Source organism: Bemisia tabaci, chromosome 2 (assembly GCF_918797505.1).
Source record: "Bemisia tabaci chromosome 2, PGI_BMITA_v3".
Classification (NCBI taxonomy): domain Eukaryota; kingdom Metazoa; phylum Arthropoda; class Insecta; order Hemiptera; family Aleyrodidae; genus Bemisia; species Bemisia tabaci.
In genome coordinates, this window is record NC_092794.1 from 52,103,667 (window position 1) to 52,125,498 (window position 21,832).

The 21,832-nt window shown below is 39.7% G+C and overlaps 2 protein-coding genes across 2 annotated transcripts in view; both read left to right on the plus strand.

The window, feature by feature from the left end:
- Nucleotides 1–11,637, plus strand: part of Ptr (patched domain-containing protein) — a 110,241-nt gene extending 98,604 nt beyond the window's left edge. The window contains exon 10 of the mRNA XM_019046140.2: nucleotides 6,336–11,637. Coding sequence (XP_018901685.1) covers nucleotides 6,336–7,043 — 708 coding nt within the window. The 3' untranslated portion in view covers nucleotides 7,044–11,637. The remainder of the gene's footprint in view (nucleotides 1–6,335) is intronic.
- Nucleotides 11,638–14,238: 2,601 nt separating this feature from the next.
- On the plus strand, nucleotides 14,239–21,810 carry LOC109040145 (uncharacterized). Its single transcript, XM_019056334.2, has 2 exons — nucleotides 14,239–14,446; nucleotides 19,501–21,810. Exons 1-2 carry the CDS (start codon nucleotides 14,257–14,259, stop codon nucleotides 19,926–19,928), a joined length of 618 nt encoding a protein of 205 aa, XP_018911879.2. The 5' UTR covers nucleotides 14,239–14,256; the 3' UTR covers nucleotides 19,929–21,810.
- Nucleotides 21,811–21,832: the final 22 nt, after the last annotated feature.

The window sequence follows — 21,832 nt, forward strand, 5'->3', positions numbered from 1 at the left end:
TCTTAATTTTCTCATTTCGATATTGTCAATATAATTTTACACACGGACTAAAATATGACGCTTGAATTTGATTTTAGTGGACTTTACATTTGTGGACTTACCTTAGTGGACGTGTAAGTAATGTACTTAACAATAGTGTGGGCTTTAGAACTGTGGACGTAAAAATTGTGGACGAAAAGTCTGTGGACGTAAAAAAAAGTGGACATAAAGTACCGTGTATTTACCAGTTTTTGTTTGATCCAACTTGGCTTCCGTTAATTAACCATAATGTTCATTGGGGGATGAATTCGGTTATCCACCTTTTGATAAAAAAGACATAGTAGTTGTGCCCGCTTGGCTTTTTGCGAGCCCCTAAATAATATATTGATAATGGAGAGCAATGCACGGTTTTGTTTGATTTCATCGCTTTTTACTTTGCAAACCATTGGTGAGTGGTGATGACAACCAACTTCACGAATGAAAGTGAGATCTTGACATGGATTTTTTTTCATTTTAATGAGTGGTCCACTGAATATGCTGACTGACGTTACCTAGATTTGCCGTCTCCGACACGATCTATTCGTGGTAAGTGACTTTTAGTTTGACGGATTAATGAGCACTTACAGACAAACACACACACGGATTTGGCGTCTACTTCTTCTTGGCTGTTACTATTAGCTCTTCAAACTGTTTACGCTTTTTACACTAGTATTGACGAAATAATGTCAATGTGATAGGTACTAAAACACAAGTAGGTCGCAATTTTTTCCGAAAACGGCTGGGGAATTGAAAATTTGACTACTTAGTAATTGACGGTCTAAATAAACTTTGAATCGATTTCAATTCAAGTACCCTCAGTGTCGTAATGGCATAAATGGATCTAGGGGGCGTAGCGGGCATACGCCCCCCCCCCCTCCGTTCGCCCAAAAATAGGAGGAAGAAAAAGGAAAGAAAGAAAGAAGGAAGGAACGGGGGAAGAAGACGGAGGGGCACTTATATTTGGTAATTATTCATAACGAAATTTACTCAAACTGCATATGAGATGCTTTACAATTTTGAAAATTACCGGGCTCCCTTACACCCCCTTCCCTCCCGTTCAAAGTATCTGGATTCGCTAATGCGTAATGGCTGGTGAGATGTAACAAATTTTGGGCCGTTTTCTTGGAAAATATAAGGACCTGCAAGGTCTTACACGTCCTCAAATATTTAATGACCAGTCAAAACAGAACACTTTTTGAACAAATCGTATAGAGAACCATCGGCTAAATAAAGGTTGACTTCTATAATTATTGAATTTTCCTCGAAAATTAAACAATTTAGATGATTACCAAAACCGGAGGAGTTTAATGAGTTTAGCTTTTCCCATGGGGCATTTTCTCCCTTTTCCCCATCTTCTCACCTTCTTCTTTCCTTTGAAAGTTTTTTTTTAAAACATTTTTAGAACTTCAAATGAATGGATTTGACCTAAAATAACCCCACGCCTAGATTTGACCTCACGCATTACAATAAACAATTTTTTGTAAAAAAATCTTCGTCAGGGGGGCTTGTGCAATGATTCATCTGAAAGACGTAGTTAATGTCTGTCTGGTTCAATCAATCAATACGAGGCAAAAGTAAATAATTACGCATTACTCCTCTCACAGAACTTGCAGACTGGACAGAGCCGATGACGACACCGCAATATTGCAGCTGTCCTTAAGACACCGTGATTTTGCACTTCGACTCTAACTTCACGTCAGTGTATCATTCAAAACGCAAATATTATTAATGTATGATCCTCCATTCCCTCTTCGCAAAATTATTTTCATCCTTCATGTTTATACACGATTACTAATGCTTGCTCACCACCCGTCCAGCTTTTCACTCTTAATGGAGCAATTCTGCGAGAACGATTATCGTGGTTTGTGCTTAAATGACCATCAGTTAGCCGAAAAAATATCCTTCATCATTTATCCCGTATTTTTTGCCCTGAATTTTTCGCTTCCAAACGCAGAACACTTAGCCGACCCTAACAACCCTATTATAATTTTATCATTTCAGCTTTTGCTTAATAGTGACATAAGGCTGAGTCAATATATTTTGCGCATAGTATGTTAACTTATGCCTGAATATTTTGTCTTGGCTAGTTTAAGAACCGATGGGCTATAATTATTAAAATTGATAGATAAAGCTATACAAAGGGGACAAAGGGATAGTTGAGAGATTAAAGTTGTTAGCACTTATGAGCGTCATGATATAAAGTTACATTTTTTTTATCCGTAAAAAAAATGTATGTCGCAAAATAAAACGAGTTATTTACGTACACTAACGATGTTTTGGGACTTCTTCCGTCTTTCGAACATAACCCAACACATTAATACGAGAAACAGATTTGGAACAAAAAAATAGCACACTAAAACATGTTATTGTTAAATTGAGTGATCCTTTTGGTTTAAACGGGTGATTTTCATAGACTAAGAGAAAAAATTATGGACGAACTATATGGTCTCTCGTGAGGTGCCGTCAGTTCAACCTTTTACTTACCTATAAAATATGAAATGAGGGAGCTATTTCCGCGCAAGTTCATGGCCGGATTTACCTACTTGCCGCCCATGGGTATTTTGCCGCCCTCTTCTCATTCATTTTGAAATATCAATGAAAACCATCAAGTGAACGTGCCGGAGGGAGAAGGGTGCAAACGACGCGTTCACTCGTGTTGGACACATTTTTTGCGTAAGATCTGTTAACACTACTAGCAAAAGTTCACGGAACTTCGCGCGAAAGTTCAGTTCCGTAAACCTATCTCTGTGGAGACAAGGCCTTTCATTTGTAAGAAATGAACTAAAAAATTAAGAAAGAACAAACGTAAATGTGGTTTAATAATTTTAACTTCCGCCGCCGTGCCGCGCTGACCACACTGGGTTTGGCGCAATGCGTGAAGTATTCATGTAGTCTTGTAGGCACTGTGCGTTTCTCACCGCGCCGACTGCTGTTGACCGTACTGTGTTTGACGCAATGCGTGCAGTATTCATGCAGTCTCGTAGGCGCTAATATGTGTTACATGCCGACCGCAGGGTCGAGGGCTTCTCCTTTTCATCTCAAGTCCTCGTCATCATTTCTCTTTGCGCCGCGCCGCTCCAGGCCAAATTACGTGTTTGGTTTCTCTCTTAACTCAACTAATTAAAGGTGCGCAGTCTTTTGTATCACAGAAATACGACAAAATTAGAAATTAATGAACTCTCAGGAAATGAGAGATTTTGTCACCTTTTCTTGTTTGTAATTTTTTTCTGAATCCGATTTTTTTGTACCTGCATTTAAAATGATTGCAAAATTTGCCGCCCCTAATTTTGCCGCCATGGGCCGCGGCCCATGTGGCCACCCCCTTAATCCGGCCCTACACAAGTCACGTAATTATATACAATTTTAAAACAAGCTATTACCTCACCTGCGACGAGTTTATCTTCTGGCGGCAGACGCGTTTCGAGCTACGGTTCATCATCGGTGCGACTCCTTGAAGAAAATTGTGTTTCACGTTGAATTTTGATGAGAAACAATTCATCATACTGCTTTTTGCACCTTGTCTAGTAATCCATTGAACCAAGGGCCAAAAATGTTATGGATTCAGGTTTCATTTCGCCTAAATTCTCGCGACAACCAATCCACATCCTCTTTACCTCTTGCATCTTGAATGCTGTCCTGTCCTCAACGGATACTAAGTTCCTTTCGTTGAGAAGGTGGGGGGTTAATGTAATTATTTATCTCTTCTCGATTATGCAAATTTATAAAGCGGTTCATTGATCATTCTAATTCATCTCATTGATTACAAGATATAATGGCTGATAATTATTCATCATAAAACAGCTTTATGAGCGTATTCTCCTCTTTTATCTTTATTTCTGAATGTTACACTTTCATATTTACCATCAGTGGCGCGCAAGTTGATGGAAGTTTGCAATGTAAATATGTCTCGACGGAAAAACGCCGTTCAAAGATTCGGGTGTTGCCTAATTTCTTCTGATAAAACATAACTTTTGAGAAAAGTTGGGAATATATTTCCTTGAAAGTTTCGGGATCTTTAAATTACGTTGTGGAAAGAGTTTTTTGAAAACTTGAAAAAAATGAGAGCTCACAATTTTTCCCGGAAATTCGTATTTGATTGGAGGAAATTTGGTGACGCTCGATTGGTTCATGCGACGTTTTTACGTAACGACTCAGTATTGATTGCCGAGCAAAGGTGTTGATGTTGGGAAAAACGCACTGTAAACACTCTTCGCGCTCTATAAACCGTCGTGCCACACATTACAGTTGCGCTGCGTGCGCTACCTCATGGACCGGAGTGACCAAAGCGCCTTCAATTTATTTGCATGCAACTTGCGTGTCCATAAAGGATGAATAGTTGTATCAAGGCGTTATTTTCAACAAAATTGAATGAATGTGTTGCCTCCGTTGACTGATTGTGAGATATTAGCGGGAACGGCCCTGTCACGTCTTTATTTTACCTGTTAGCCGAATGAAAAATTGAATTAAAAAATGAGTCCATTTAAAAAGGCTAATATTTTGAAATTGTTTCGTTAGAAAAACAACTTCAATTGATCTGTTTTTATACTCTGAGGCGTGATTACGTCAGTTTATATTACTCTGGTATTAAGACTGTTATTGACACTGTGATCCAGCGATCACTCGTGATACAGCGTTGCAGAGTTTATACAATTTCCCAGAACACCTGTGCCAGACTTTTCTCTCGTTATATGCGTTCTACTTGATCAATGAAATTAATCAATCAGAAAACGTCATCAGAAAATTAAGAATCTCTTCATCGAGAAATCCCGTTGATGACATTATCATAGGTTTTCTGATTGATCCACCGACGGACTTTGCGTCGAGGTCATCAACAATTTTTCGATGACGTCACCAATTTACCTCCCCGATGACGTGATTGATGTATCTCTCTGATAACGTCGTTTATAGATAGTCACTACCACAGACAAAGAGGGACCCTTCATTGCTATCTCGGCAAAAGCGGAAGTTTTTACTTGCGGGACTCCAACACACAACTGTTGACTTCCCTACCGGGTGGATGTTGAACAACATGTTGGGTTTTTCGTTTCGCAGACATACCGAAGTTTGGCAAACTTGTTTAACTCATTACGTGACACAAAGCTCATCATCCACCTCGTAGGTCAACAGCCGAAAAAGGTGATGACTTTTGCTCCCTTACAATAATTGTCCATAAGCCCTGGATAGACGACCAAATTCCGAACCAATTCCGATCAAAGTAGACATGCTGATGACTGATGGTCACCATCTACCATCAAATGACGGGCCGCACTATTTTGTTCAAAGTAAGATCAGAGGAGTGCCACCATTCATCATTTCCTGCCACAGGAAACATTTCTGCCAAGTTTTCATTTTAAAATTAAGCAAATTAATGAGTTTAAGACTGATGACTCCCGACACTTTGATGCTACTTTGATCGGAATTGGTTCGGGAATTTAATTGTCTGTCCAGGGCTATAATGAAATATTGAATCCCCGAAAGACCCCGCGGGACATATGTAAATAAAGTACCGGTAACATGTCACTCTTTCAGCGCTTCCGTGCGCTCTGCGACACCCACTGAGACCCACTGCCACTGAGAGTGATCCTGCAAGACTCCTCCGGCAAATCGCATCTCCTCATTTCCTGCCTTATTCCGTCAATTCACAATTTGGCACAATCTATGTAAATAAACCTAACATCACTAAAAAAAAAAAAAAAGTTACGGGCTATATAGACATACCGTCTGTGCCGGGCTCAGACGCTGGAAGTTCCGGGTGCTGAAGCTGTAGCTTACAGATTCCACCAAGTGTTACGCCTGAGACGCGGACGGCAAGTCTATGTAGCCCGTACACGGAGAAAAAAACCTCATGCGTGGGACCCGAAGTTTAGGTCATATGGATCTCTGAAGTTTTCGGATTGAGCATCTGAACACTTCAGGTCCAGCTGTCGAGGTTCGGATCACACATCTGAAACTTCAGTTCTTACATCTGAAGCACTTCAGATGTGAGAACCGAAGTTTTTCAGATGTGAGAACCGAGGTTTTTCGGATGTGAGAACCGAGGTTTTTCGGATGTGAGAACCGAAGTTGTTCGGATGTGAAAATCGGAGTACTTCAGATGTGAGAACTGAAGTTTCAGATGCGTGATCCGAACCTCGACAGCTATACCTAAAGTGTGCAGATGCTCAATCCGAAAACTTCAGAGATCCATATGACCTAAACTTCGGGTCCCACGCACAAAGTTTTTTTCTCCGTGTAAGTACGGCTTTCGTGGCCGAAGTTTTTTCCCCGGTGTTATATTTATAATCATACGCTAATAAAAATCCCCAAATTTGTTTCAGTTCGAGCTGGTGCGTCCGACCTCGGTCCAATCGTGTTTCATCAGCGGTATAACGATGCTCTTCATCTCGTTCATCTTCATCCCGGACCTGATGTGCTCGATCTGGGTGGCGCTGTGCATCATCTCCGTCGAGGCCGGCGTCCTCGGGTACATGTCCCTCTGGAACGTGAACCTCGACTCCATCTCCATGATCAACCTCATCATGTGCGCCGGCTTCTCCGTCGACTTCACCGCCCACATCTGCTACGCCTACATGTCCTGCAAGGCCGACACCGCCGAGGAGCGCGTCCGCGAGAGCCTCTACTCCGTCGGCCTCCCCATCTGCCAGGGCGCCATCAGTACCATCCTAGGGGTAGTCGCTCTCGCCGTCGCCGGCAGCTATATCTTCTTAGTCTTCTTTAAAATGATATTCTTAGTCGTTCTCTTCGGGGCCGCGCACGGTCTGCTCCTCCTCCCTGTGCTCCTGTCCATCTTCGATTTCAAGTCGTGTAGGAATAGTAAAAAGAAGAAGCTCAAGATAGACAAGGCGTACCCGCACCCTCATCCTTACACGATACCGCACCCCTCCCTCCACCCGGTGCATCAGTATCTGGGCAACAACAACCAGAAGTACTTGGGTGGCCTGGCGCACAATGGTAATGGTGTCCCCAAAGGCCTTGTCATGACCACGTACAACGGTGAGACCCACGGTAAATTCATCCTCGGGTAAGAATCATTTTGAAGCGTCTCGTAGACGCGTGACCCCGCCAAGTCCTCGCACTGAGAAAAAAGAGAATGAAGAACGAAAAGCAAATAGAAAAGAACCTGTCGGAAAAGGGCCCTTTTTTGGGGAACTATTGGATCTCGTTCAAATGTAGCTGTGGAGAAATCTTATAATAAGACAATTCACCGGTTAAAGTTTTGTATGAGTGTAAAGCTCAACACAAGGTTGTAAAGTTTACTTTTTTGCCATTGAAAAATGCTGATATTTTGAAGTTTTTCTATTACAAAACAACTTTAGTCTGTTGCTTTTTATTGACTGAGATACTTAAACATCAAGTGATTATACTGTGCCTTAGAAAAAAATGGGATTTACTCTAAAATTGATTTTTTTAAGCCGAGGAGTTTCAAAATATTAGCATTTTTCAATGGTATAACATGTAAACTTTACAACGCTTTATTGCCAAAACGAGCTTTGCGCCCAAGCTTAAACTTCCACTAGGGGATTTTTTTCATCATAAAGTTTCGTTTAGGCCATATTTGAACGAAATCCCCGGGTTCATTCAAAAAGGGACACTTTTTTTGTCAGATTCTTTGTCGTACTCGCAGTCCGTATTGATCTCCGTCTTTTACTGTACTTCCATCTCATCAACGTTTTTGTACACTAAGTACGTCGATGCAATAGAAAAAAATTATCGGGAAAGATGGTATATTTATTGTTAAAACGTGGAAATCAATACGAGCTGCCAGTAAATAAATGTACTGTGATTGTTTTTTTCTCAGTGTAGCCGGCTTCTTATCAGAGGAGTTTTCGCCGGCCATTCAACTATTTTGCGGTTTTGTTAACTAGTCTCTCGGCATTTGGATTGCTTTAGTTCATCGAATAGTGATTATCGATGGCATTGTAAGTTATTTTCCCCTCCCTCCCATTTCTTTGACCAAAGTCGACCGAAATTTATGTGGTGGTAAGATATTACGCCGAATATAAGGTATTACATTCCAGGACCTCTATCTTTCATGCACCTCTTTGTTTTTAAACAACTACGACGACGAATTTTCTTTCTCATTTCATTATTACCATTAAAACAATAACACAAGAATTGACAGTGATCCAAATTGATCAATATTTAGCCTAAAAGACTCGTAATTATTTCGTTTTCAATTGACTACGTTTTAACGTATATTCTGTATGATTCTGATTAGTTACCTTTTAAACAAAAATGACGAACTCAGCTCCATTTTCAGTGGTTCGCAAAAAGATAGTGTGCATATCATAGTGATATTAAACGTCTTCAAAGATAGCTACGAGCAGTAAACGAATGTTCGTGGGTTGCGCCGATTTTCATAAATTTGATTTCATCGTATTGCTAGGACTTAATGTTGTTATGGTTCCGAAAAATTAAAGTGCAGATTCTTTGCGCAAAATCACTTTTGATCTCAGTGCTCATATCGGTGTGAAAATTTTCGTTTGAGCGGTGCACAATGTATAGTGATCTTTGCGCATTTTGCCTGCATTTAAATATTTCCTGCATCTAACACTTACCCCGGAGTAAATGCCTTTTATTTAAGTTGTTGTATCCAAGGCTCCAATTTTTCTATTAAGAATAATCAAGCATATTGGTGACGTTTCTAATAATGAGTGTAAATTTTAATTATATTCTGTCTTCTTTTACTTGCAAATTTAGGTATTTTAGTTAATACGCGGTAAAACCCTCTTCTTAATTAAAGGATAAGTAAAAAAATAGAACATTAAGCGCGAGCTACCTTCAAAAAGAGTACCTTTACTACATTATTTGTTTTTTTAACTATACTGCCCGATTGATATCAAAATAATATTACTGTAAAGTAAGTTCCATCTGTGTCACATGAGGTCTTAATTATTTTTATAGAAAAAAGAGCTCCACTGCCGCCTTTAATGATAAGTCTTATTTGAACTCGCTCATCATTCAAAGTCCTGTCGCGCATGCCCATTTGAAATTTAAACTTTCCCTCTACGGTTTCAATGAATATATAACTTGCAGTTTTTACCACCATTGCTCTTCAGGTCATAATTATTTCATTTATTTTTTTTTTTTCCAAAGAAAAAATAAAACCCTTTTCTCCCTCGTCATCTTCAGGAATCTTCTGTACATCATCGCCCCGGAATAAAATTCATTTTATTGTTTTAAAAATTACATTGAAAGTTTCTTGTGAGACACTCAGAAATTATGACTCATTAAGAAATAATGATCCCATACAATTTGACCAATAATTGTGATTCAAACTTGCCTCTATTATGGAAAATTGAATGATTCCTTTTGTGATTTTTAAAGACGTTGACCCATCCTTTACACTTATTTTAAGTGATAAAAAATCAGAATGTGTGGTGACTGTAACTAAAGAAAATCAGAAAGTTTGAAAGTAACCGTGCTATGACAACGGCCGTACTCGCATAACCCAAAGCTATCATTCCGTTTTTTTGTTTGTTTTTTTTTAACTTTTTTTTTCATTTATTCATACATATTTTCCTTTGAAGATAATAAAACTGTGTGTGTTTTTAAAAACGTATACGTAAAAATGGCGTATTTTTACTGTGGATTTCTAGACTTTTTGTACATGATTGCACAAACCAAAGATGAGGTGAACATGGTTGATTCGACATCTCTGTTTGAGCACCTGTGCACAAGTGGTGCCTATATAATTCATGAGATAAAGTAGTGCAAATAATGTTTTTTTTTGTCACGTGGTGTCGCGGTCGGAATAACATCTAGCATTCAAGAAAACATATACATTTTGCTGGTTGCAAGTTTCCTGCAATCCTAATTATTCCAAGTAATACTGTGTAATTTTTCAGTGACCGATTAAGTACATTTATCTAACATTTAATACAAATTTAAGAAAAATTATAGCGTGTGTATATGCTTAGGAAATCAATAAAAACGAAAGGATGCATATTTACACCAGAAACAGCTCTCGAATTTTCGTCTTTCAATTAGACGTATTTCTATCAAACGGAACTATGTGTATTAAGACATGAGCCCTGAGACTCATAAGAATATGTGTATAGCAGGGCTCACGTCATACTGCACATAGTTCCGTTTGACAGAAATACGTCCAATTAGAACATATTTGATATTAAAATTAAATTCTTCGGCTGAACGGTAGTTGCAACGGAGTTGACTTCTCTGTTGCAATCGTGATGTTTCCCTCCATGAATTTTTTACGTGATTATATGCTTTTTGTTCTTTCGATCGTATTTCAACCAAAAAATTGAAAGCACATTTGAGACCTTTAATAATTGTTTTCGTGAAAGTTTTGAAAACATGTGTGATCATATAGATAATTGAATAATTTATATTAATTTATTTCCTTAGTTGTATTTTAACATGATCGATTTGTAAGTATTTGTAGCCAGCTACAGCTTTCGCATTTGTTGGTCATGCGATGCTAAGCTTGATTCATAAATTCCCGTCTTCATTGAACTTGGAACTAAACTTGTTTCATTTTAGAAATCGGATACACTTCAGAATACTGAAGAAAACCACACAAAATGACTTCCAACGAAAGAATCCCAGCCTCTTGGATCTACAATTATATTAGTATCGCATGCCAAGAAAAAAAATGCATTTTTGTTGCAGTTGTGAAACTATATTCAACTGGCATAATTGAAAACGATTGAACGAAAAATGAATTTCTCTCTCAAATTCAAGCGCCATCGGGCCAGAAATTAGGGGCGCTATTTTGAGAGGGCAAGTATCCCCTTCTCTCCTTACTTTTTTACTCTTACCTATTTTGCCTTCAGGCAAATGTTACTCCTCTTGTAATATATTTTACCTCCTCAAGATTTGGCTGAAATGTATTCTCGGCCAAAATATTTCTCCAGGACAGACCTTTGATGAAAAAGATCTTAATTCACCCGCAGAAAGCGAAACTTGAGGCTGGATGGAAAATATTTTCGAGCTTAAATATCATATTTTAGTTCTAGACTAGACGAACATTCTGCAATGTAAGTGGGAATACTTCAGCATTTAGTTTCTGGAGCTTGTGATCCACTTTATCCAGAGCATATGGGTTTCTTCATGCTCTAAACTCTCGCATTTACAGCTTCTGTGATATATGGTTCCCTCTAAAACCGAAAATCAAAAGTTTTTGAATGACGGAAAATTATCTTTTACCTCACGAATAAACTTTGTGAAGTGTCATCAAGACTTAAATTAAAAGTTTTTAGAGCTTGCTTGATGTGTGCTCCAACGTACAACCCCTGTGAACTGTCAAGTAAGCAACCATAATGCTGTATATGCAGAATTTTCTCAAATACAGCTGGATTAGATTAGGAATAAGTAGGTATTATTATACATTGACGTGCCTTAGCTCTCCAATTTTTATACCATTAATATAAGTTTGCATCTACCTACTTATATAGTGAGATCGTGTCTATTCGAGGCATTTCCGATTGTAAACAAGTCGTATAAATGTATGATCGTACATTGTACATATTAGCATAAGTTGTATTTTTTGTAAAATTAGGTAAATTCGATCGATTTGTGTAATATATATACATATAAAATGTAATTAAATCCATTGCTCAAACAAGTAATAAATAACATATTACGTTTAAGAAAAACTACTTGTCTTGATTATCGTTTATTCCATTAAATTTTATTCCAATCGAAAAAACATGTTGGGGACAAAGTAAAATCATCTACCAAACACGCTTACAAGTACATTTATTTGCTTTGGTATCAATTTTGTTTTGCATTGTATCCGTTTACTTCATTCACAGTCTACTTACTTCCTTGCAATAGTGAGGAAAAACTCGGAGTGGATTCTGGGAAAAACTTCTAACAAAACTGTCTGATAAAGCTACTTAAAACTGGATAACTACGGAGATCAAGAAGTGAGTCCAACTCAAATAAAGAGTCATCTCTGCTGAGTCACTGTATGAATCTGATTCATGGATTTCTTTGCAGCTTTTGAGAGTCTCACATAATTAAATGCAGAATATACAATATTGTGTAGAGAGATCAATATTACTTAGAGCAACGTTTAATGCTCTGTTCTTACTTTCAAAGAAAGTTTTAATCCCTTTTTCATCAATACGAAACCATTGGCAGATATCGTCCACTTGAAGTTTGCCTTCAATTCGCCGAATAGGCAACAAACATACCAGAGAGCGCGAATAGTAGCCAATGAGGTTTCGCTCAGATTCGGGGAAAAAGATAAAAAACGAGGCCCGATTACACATCTCCTATCTTCGGCTGTGTTGCTTACATAGACCTTTAAGCACCACTCCAAATAAGACAAACTGGAACAAACACAATATGGAAATAGAGTAAGGGAAAGTAAGCGCTTGATGACGGCGCAGAGATACAACTATTCGTGCTTGATGGGCGTCTGTGTTGCATTCATAAAACTGAAGGCGCGATGGCGTGAGGCGTGAGCCCACGATCAATGAGGTGTTGCTCACAATCAGACTCAGAAAAAAAGTTAACAATGGGGCGAGATACGGCTCTGCTATCTTCGGCTATGTTGACACTTAATTTTCTTCTTATTACTTAAAGTGTCTGATCCTTTTTAGGATGTATTTGTAGGGCTGTATCTAAAGCTCATATGCACCGTTACCATGATTCCCCAGAGGTGATAGTCGAAAGAGATAGCGAAGTACATCACTTTCATAATTTTCCCGCCATCCCAGCGCATTTGAGATTCCTTTGAGTCTTTGGACTTTTTAAAAGCAAACTCCAGGATTTTAGCTCCAAAAAATACGCAATAAATCACCGCGTAATCTACTCACTTTGTACTTTCAGAATGTTAAATAAAAAACGAAAGGTTAACTGACCTATTAACTAGAGATGTCCATATCACCCGAGAACCCTTGTCTCTTTTTTTCCGTGCGCTTTTCCCAAAAATTCAATTTTGCTCTTACGGCCGACAGTGGATCAAGTCAAGCAGAGAGGTCGGACATGAAATTTTTGACCAATTTACTGCAAATTTTGATGTTTATTTCGTCACATTAAACATTTTAAAAAGTGCTTCGAGAAGAAAATTTTCATAGGAAACCAATAGAACCACTTCTTGAACCTCAAAATTTCGTGTAAACACAGTTATGAGCTTTCGAGGTTTCCTAATTTTGTCCGACCTCTCCAACTGACTCGATCCCTGCGCGCCCGCCCCCTTGACTCTCATGGCAGTTGAATCAGTGAGAACGAAAACACACCAACTCGAAAAAATGAAAATAATCAAGACACACACAAAGCTGCTCAGTAAATGAAGAAGTTAGTGTAAGTAAAATATGTTTGGTGCCAAAAGACAAGTACTTAAGAACACATTAAAGGTCCGAGTTTGAACAGATGCGCTAACTTCAATGACATCCATGAAAATGGAGATGTTGCATGTGTGAGGAATATGCGATTTGACTGTTGATTCCACTGTTTTTCTGTGAAATCAACTCCCAAGCTCAAAAAAAGCTCTCAAGTTGAGGCCAAAATGGAGGGGATATCCCACGCTATTCTGAGAGTCCACCTCTACATCAAAACAATCTCTCCATGCAAAGATAGGGATCAAATACATTAGCAGGGTTGCCGTGTTTTCAGTTTTGGAGTCCCCAAATAAAGTGGCATCCCTGTCAATGTATTTGCTCCCTATCTTTGCATGGAGAAACTTGTCTTGATGTAGAGGTGGACTCTCAGGATAGGGTGGGGTGTCCCCCAATTTGGGCCTCAACTTGAGAGCTTCTTTGAGCTTGGGAGTTGATTTCATGTAAAACCAGTGGCACCATCGTGTTCTTCGCAAGCTTTTACATAAGAATCAACAGTCAAATCGCAAATTCCTCACACATGCAACATCCCCATTAACTGTCATTCAAGAAAATTAAGCATTTTCGAGTTACCGAGTTTTCGTTCTCACCGATTCAGTTTGGTTCTTTTGCAGCCGCACACAATGGAGTCCCTGACGAAAGACGCCAGCCTGAGCTGGGCCCTGACCACGATCTTGGTGACCTACCCGCTGACTCTCAGCGCCCTGAACACGACTCTGGTCGCACTCTGCGGGCTGTCCACCGGACTCGGGATCCTGGCTTGGAGCGTCTTCTGCTTCGGGACGTCGAGCTCGAGCGCCGCCCTCAACCTGAGTCTCAGCGTCGGGGTGGCCGTCAAGTTCAGCGCTAGGATGAGCTACGCCTACATCCGCGCGTCTGTGTCCACGATGGAGCGGCTCGGGAATGTTACCACTCGCACACGCTCCCGATGATCCAGACTGCGGGGAGTGTCTTCGTTGGTGCTGTGGCCCTCGCACTCGCGACTCGGGGATCCGTCAAAGGGCCTTTTAGCTTGGAACTCAACGCTGTTGCCGCAGTCATCGCAGCGCTCCACGCTCTTGCGGTCGTCCCTGTTTTCATGTGCACCTTCATGCCGGCTTCGGGGCCTCCCGTTAGAGGTAAGGAGTAGAGTATCGTATGTTGGAGAGCGAGACCAACCTACACAACAGGCTGATCGTTGAAATTGGTGGATAAAGCGATAGACAAAGAAAACAAAAAGGTTATGGAGGGGTTCTATTGGTGTTAGCGGTTGGTTGCAATGGACAAAGGGTAGGTAATAGACTAGCAACCCAGGTGTCCTGACTTGTCACTTAAAACTAAAGACAAAACACCTTCCACAAAACTATCAAGATAAATTATCAGTGCGACGAGTCCAGAGGTGACAGATATACTGTCCACTGAATAATACACCGAAAAGTCCGTGCGCCGGAAAGTCCTGCGCCGAAAACCCCCCGTGCCGAAACACCCGCGCCAGTTACAGGACATTTCGTCAACGATTTTTTGTCCGCGCACCTGTTTTTTCCAGTAATTTACGTCCACACGTTTTTTCGGTACGGGAGTTTTGGTCCACGTGCCAGTTGAGACCCAAACTTAATTGGCCCATACGTAAATACAAACGACAATCGCTCACGACGTTTTTGGATGAAAATATATAATGTTTTGGAAGAATGAGGGTTTGCTTGTTTGTTTGTTTTGTCTGTTTGGTCCAACTGAGAATAATATATAGTTGAGAGTTTTGGTAAAAATGAGGGAGCGTCAATTCCATGAGACAAAATTCACTAAAACTCTCTACACCTCTTTGGTGTAACAGGACTTAATTATCTTTCAAGAAATTCCCACCTTGCTATACCTGAACCGGATGAACCTCTATATTTGCCTCAGCTAAAGGCTCTTAGATTGTTCCTGTGTACGATAAGTATCTTGATTTATTTTGGGAGGAAAGATCTGTACTTTAAAAGGATGCCTGTCATTCTTAATACGTTCAATTTCGTATAATACTGTGCAACACCTCTGTTGTGAAATAGTTGCTTCAGGCGCCGCCGCACGGCGGGCGGGCGGCCAGCGCGGTACGCGCATCGGCGCCTACAAACCTAAGTGGATACTTCAAGCATTGTGCAGTGCGTGAAGTATCCACTTAGGTTTGTAGGCGCCGGTGAGCCTCTCACGCTGGCAGCACGCCGCGCGCCGCTCCGCTCTGTTAGGCTCTAATACTTATACTCGCATAGTGAGCGTTTCTTAACTCATGATTTTGAAATATGTTAGCATACTCTGCATTGATTATTCTCATATAAATTGATGAGAAAAAAATATGTATCAATTTATCAAAGGAGAATAATAATATAATGTGTATTTTTTAAATATTGGTGGTTTCGTGTCAAATTTAATGATTTTTAAAGCACTTTAATATTTTCTTTTACATTTTGTACTTTTATTGTGCTGCAGCGAGGTGTACGCGCAACGAAACTTTCAAAATGTGCGTGTTCCTTGGTTTTTTTCCCTCTCTTATTCATTTTTGCAGTTTCTGTCAGCACAACTGCGGCTCATTGAGATTAATGTCGCTTGGAAAAGGTTTTAGAAATATTTGTCACGTTTTAAAAATATAAATGTTTTCAAAATGAAGTAATAATTTCATAAAGAAAAAAAAGTACCTATACATATATAAGGTATATTGTACATCAAATATTCTAAGGATAGAAATAAAACCAAATTTTCACCAATGACAATTTAAAAAGATGATTCAAAAGGAGAAAGTAATAACATTTCATTTAGAAAATGAGCAACCATAACAACAACTCCTTCTCTCTCAATTTCTCATTTCCATACTGTCAATATAATTTTACATACCGACTAAAATATAATGCTTGGACCAAGTCACTGTTGCTTATTTTACGTGTGGGCGTAAACTACTGGACAAAAAAGGTGCGCGGACAAAAAATCGTTGACAAAATGTCCTGAAACCCCCGCGCCGAAACGGTCGCGCAAAAAGTCCGAGAACCAGCAACCCACGGGATACTCCTTTTGTGTTCTTTGTCTATTACTTTGTTTATCAATTTCAACAATCAGCCCGCAATTAAGCAATGGAGGAAATGGATTCGATTATTCCATCGACAAATTATTGACAAACCGGTGTCAATTCGGTCCACATGAATTATCGGAAAATAAAAACGTGGACCGATCTGAGTGATTCGTTCGACAGTCGTTAATCGATCGAAAAAATCTGTAAATCGATCGACAAACCCCGTGAGTCGATAGAATCCCAGAGAAACGATCAACAAATCCGTGAATTGATCGGCAACCCCGTGAATAGATCGAATTTTTTTGATCGAATCTCGTGGAGGATCGATTCAAATGTTTATTTGTTGATCGATTCATTTCGATCGCTTTGACATCGGTTTTTAATAATTTGTCGATTGAATCGGTGTAGTTCGAATCCATATCCTCCTTCAGGCGCATTTTTTTGGAATCCAAAGTAAATGTGATGTCACATTGCTTGCTCCCATAAGATTCCCGCATATAGTCCAGGCAAATAAGCCATGAAAAGGGCTATAGCCTGCAAAAATCCCGGGTAGCAATGTTTTCATCGATTCCTATGTAATTTTTGACGCTGAATCCGAATTTCAACTTTGCGCCATCAAATTCGGACCGGAAAGTTGCCAAATTTGGCAAAAATGGCCTAAAATCGGACTTTTTTCCGGATTATGGCCTGTAACTTGCCCAAAATTGATCTGACGATAAAATTAGTTATTTTCAGAAATAAAGCTCGTTAAATTTCCTATAAAAAAAGTTCCTATACACTTTTTTGCTCAAGGCAAAATCAAGCGCGCTGGTGGGCTCCAAACTTTGATAAATGAGCGAAAATTTGGTTATTTGCGGGTTATGGCCTGTGACTCGTCCAAAATTGATCTAACGACAATTTGGTTGTTTTAAAAAAAAAGTTCGTTAAATTTCCCATAAAAAAGTTTCTATACACTTTTTTGCTCAAGCCAAAATCAAGCGCGCTGGCGGGCACCGAACTTTGAAAAATGAACGAAAATTGCGTTTTCTTGCGGTTTTTGCAAAAATCCCGGGTAGTTATGCTCTCAGTGATTCTTACGTAATTTTTGACGCTGAATCCGAATTTCAACTTTGCGCCATTAAATTCGGACCGGAAAGTTGCCAAATTTGGCAAAAATGGCCTAAAATCGGCCTTTTTTCTGGATTATGACCTGTAACTTGCTAAAAATTGATCTGACGATAAAATTAGTTATTTTCAGAAATAAAGCTCGTTAAATTTCCTATAAAAAAGTTCATATACACTTTTTTGCTCAAGGCAAAATCAAGCGCGCTGGCGGGCTCCGAACTTTGAAAAATGAGCAAAAATTGTGTTTTTCGCGGATTTTGCCCGATGTCTCCTGTTTTAATCGTCCGACGAGTAATTTCTGGACAAATTAAGTGAAGATGATTAAATGTACACTTAGTGAAATGAATTGATGTAAGTAATAAGGATAACCCAACACATTAAAGTATGCGCAATTTTCGCACATTTTACAAAGTTTGGAGCCCGCCAGCGCGCTTGATTTTGCCTTGAGCAAAAAAGTGTATAGGAACTTTTTTTATAGGAAATTTAACGAGCTTTATTTCTGAAAATAACTAATTTTATCGTCAGATCAATTTTGGGCAAGTTACAGGCCATAATCCGGAAAAAAGTCCGATTTTAGGCCATTTTTGCCAAATTTGGCAACTTTCCGGTCCGAATTTAATGGCGCAAAGTTGAAATTCGAATTCAGCGTCAAAAATTACATAGGAATCAATGAAAACATTGCTACCCGGGATTTTTGCAGGCTCTTTTCCTTGTTTGCCTGGACTAATATTGCAATTACCCCCACCACAATGTGCAGTGGGGTCTTAAGACTCGCACACAGGAATAATTAACCTGTGTGGATTGGTCTTGCTGGAGATTATGGGCATGTCGAAACTAGACCACCTGTTTGTGGAGAGGATGCATGTCTCGAGCTGGAAAAGTGCCTAAAGAATCTGTGATCACTTTAAGTCGTACTTCGGAGTGCCTTCAATTTCGCTCGATACAGCACGCTCATCTCCGAAGTTAGTTTAGTTGCTCGGCCAATAGGTAACGGCGTGTAAAATGTACGAGTTATTACCATGGACCATGAGTCATTTGAAAAAAGGCCGAAAAATGACAGGAAATGTATTTTTTCACTCTTCAAATGAGACTAATGAGTATGTAAAAGTAGAGAAGCCATATAAGGCTTTTGTTTTTGACAAAGATTTTATCTTTTATGCAATGTCTACGGAGATACTAAATCTGTGATTGGTGCACTGATAGTAAAAGGAAAATAACTTTCAGATTGCCATAAAACTATTTTAATGGACATATCAATTACACCAACTCCGCTTTATATTAAACCCATAAATAAACACACAATTGTAATAGAATCACAATTTGCTGAAAAAATTTAATTTTAAAATAGTTTCTTAAAGTACAAATTCAAAGTGTGTGATGTCCGTGACGTTCTATCTTTTAGGTTAGGTTAGGTTAGGTTGGATAGAATTAAAATTAGAATAGTTCTATTCAGCAGAAATACGTCCAATTAACCCTTTAAGGCACTTTGATGGGACCGCGTTTATCAGAAAGGAACCAAACCACATTTTCGAAAAAATTGGGTTGAGATTCTTAAGAATGCTTTTGAGTTCCCCTAACATTTTTTTCCTGCCAAAAACTAAGAGTCCATCAAAAATAAATTTGTAGTTTGAGGAGACTGAAGAGCGTGGTTAAAGCTTATTTTCTACATTGAGCCTTACGAAGGAATAAAACTTGAGACTTACTTTACTCCACTTCAATTGGACGTACTTCTGTCAAATAGAACTAAGCGCCATAGGGGAGGAAGCGAGAGGAGGGCTTGGATTGGCGGGTGTTGCGGAACGCGATGCTCGTCCCGTCCTATATTCGCAATGCTTTTCCATGGCGCTTAGTTCCGTTTGACAGAACGCGCTATCCAGGATTCTAAAATCCTCAAATGGAACTCAATTTGTCGCTTAGTTCCGTTTGACAGAAATACGTCCAATTTAATGTGGGTTGGTTCCTTTTTGATGAACCCTGTCCAATGAGTCAGCATGTAATGTATACGTAACAAGAAAAAATGTCCTATAATGCTGATTGGGATTTCTTTTGCAGGTGCTATGGAAAGGAAAATCCCGCTGCCGCGAGGGTACTCGACGTACAAAGTGAAGCCGAGCCTGGACCCGAACCCGCGGAAATTCGGCGGGATCCCGCTCCACGGGATGGTGTCCCCGCAGGAGGTGCGTCCCTCGGGGCGCGGGCGCCCTTGCGCGGGGGCGGGGGCGGGGTTCCGGCGGGGGTTCCAGCGGCTGGACGTCGTCTCGGACCTGGGGACGTCCCTCTCCAGCTCCAGCGAGGCCGAGCCCGACCTCACGGCCCCGAACCCGCGGTGCCTCCGCAAGACCGACGGCGACGTCTTCTTCAAGGAGCGCGAGCACTACGTCCAGAGCCGGATCCAGTGCCACGCCTGCTCCGTACCGCGACACCTCAAACCCCATTTTCCTTTCCTCTCGTCCGCCGAGACGTGGCTTCCCAAGAGATGAAAGTTGTGTGGTGAAGCTCAATTTAGCAATAACTTATGTGCTTTTAATGTTCCTACGCACAGAGGTGCTTCCTTTTCTTCTTTCTCCTCTTCTCCATCCTCCTCTCCTTCTTTCTCCTCTTCTCCATCTCCCTCTTCTCCTTCTACTCCTCTTTCACCTCCCTCTTCTAACCCCTCTCCTTCCTTTTCTTGCTCTTCTGTATCTATCTTCTGCCTTTTTTTATTCTAATGGTTCCCCCAGCCCGCCCCACCTCAAACTCTATTTCCCTTTCCTCTCGTCCGCCGAGACGTGGCTTCCCAAGAGATGAAGGTTGTGTGGTGAAGCTTAATTTAGAAACAACTTAAGTGCTTTCAATGTTCCTACGCACAGAGGTGCTTCTTCTGTTTCTTCTTCCTCCTCCTCTTCATCATCTACTCCTCTTTCACCTTACTCCTCTACCCTTCTCCTTCCTTTTCTTGCTCCTCTGCTTCTATTTTTTGCTAGTCTTATTCCAATGGTTGCTCCATCCCGCCCCACCTTAAACCCCATTTTCCTTTCCTCTCATCGGCCGAGGCGTGGCTTCCGAAGAGATGAAAATTGCATGGTTAAGCTCAATTTAGAAACAATTTAAATGCTTTTAATGTTCCTACGCACACAGGTGCTTTTTCTTGTTCTTCCTCCTCCTGTTCTTCTAATCCTCCTTCACCTTACTATTCGAACCCTTCTCCCTCCTATTCTCGCTCTCCCGGCTCTATCTGCGAAACCACGTGTCTTAATTGCAGTGTTTCAAAATTTCAGCTCCCGTTTCAAAGAAACAAGTCAACTTCATGGCTTAAAATTGGAAAAATCATGGCGATTTTCAAGAGGACGCGCCGACCAGCTTTTCAAAGAAAAAATGAAAAAATGACAGGAAGTCTACAACGTCGCAAACAGAGATACATGGTTCCGCACTTAGGTCTCCGATATGCATTCTTTTCTAGAGGTGATTTGTTGTGAAAAATGATAGTAAGTTTGAAGTTGCCTTTACTGGAAAAGGGGAATTATTGGAGGGTAAAATTAAAAGGACAAAAAATAAATTCTAAAGAACATTTAATTTTACAAAAATCACATTGTGGAGAGGGAATAGCCGCAATTATGATATACCGATTCGTAAAAACATTAGCTATGGCTTATTTTCCTATTCACGTACTGGAAGTAGATCATCTGTCAGTTACGAGCTTATGAATTATTATAATTGAATTGAGGAAAGATATTTCTTCTAAACTTCAAATTCGAAGATTAAAAAACATATTCTTGTAACTCTCAAGGAGAGATTCATCTTTGCTTTGAAAAAAAGTAAATAAATAAAATAGAAAAAAGGCATGCGGTAAGGTAAATTATAAAACAATACGAATACTTAACACAATTATGGCTAGACACTGTGGGCAGGATTCTATTTCAAGTTTAGGTTTTCCGCATATAAAACCTTATAATCCAAGTTTCATCTCTAGTCATTTCATTAGCATGCGAGGGTCATTTTTAAATTGTTTCCCTTCGAAGAAAAAGAAGAAACCTGCTTTTTTCATTATTTTATTGTGGAATGAAATTAATGACACGAGATAAGATAAAAACGTGAATAAGTCGTGACTTGTGATTGATTAATTAAAATCCGAGGAGGTTTTTTCGCAGTCGATGCGCAACCAGATTGAATTTCGCACTAAGAAGAATATGAATGAATCAAAGGAAAGCCTCATAAGTAAATATTAGGCCAGAATTGTGGAAACAGGAGACCTTGATCAATTTTGAGCTTGACTGTTATCATTCTTCTATTTTGACGGAGAGAGAATAGAGGTAACTTTATCACTACGTAAAATGGCCGCGTACCGTAAATAAATCACAGATTACTTTTTCTTCCTAATTAATTAATCAATTAAATAAATTAAATA

Bases quoted from the DNA above. Each gene is read 5' to 3' on its own strand.
- LOC109040145 (XM_019056334.2), top strand. From the start codon at position 14,257: ATGATCCAGACTGCGGGGAGTGTCTTCGTTGGTGCTGTGGCCCTCGCA. The intron at 14,447-19,500 runs GTAAGGAGTAGA...TTTCTTTTGCAG, and splicing joins TTCGGGGCCTCCCGTTAGAG to GTGCTATGGAAAGGAAAATC.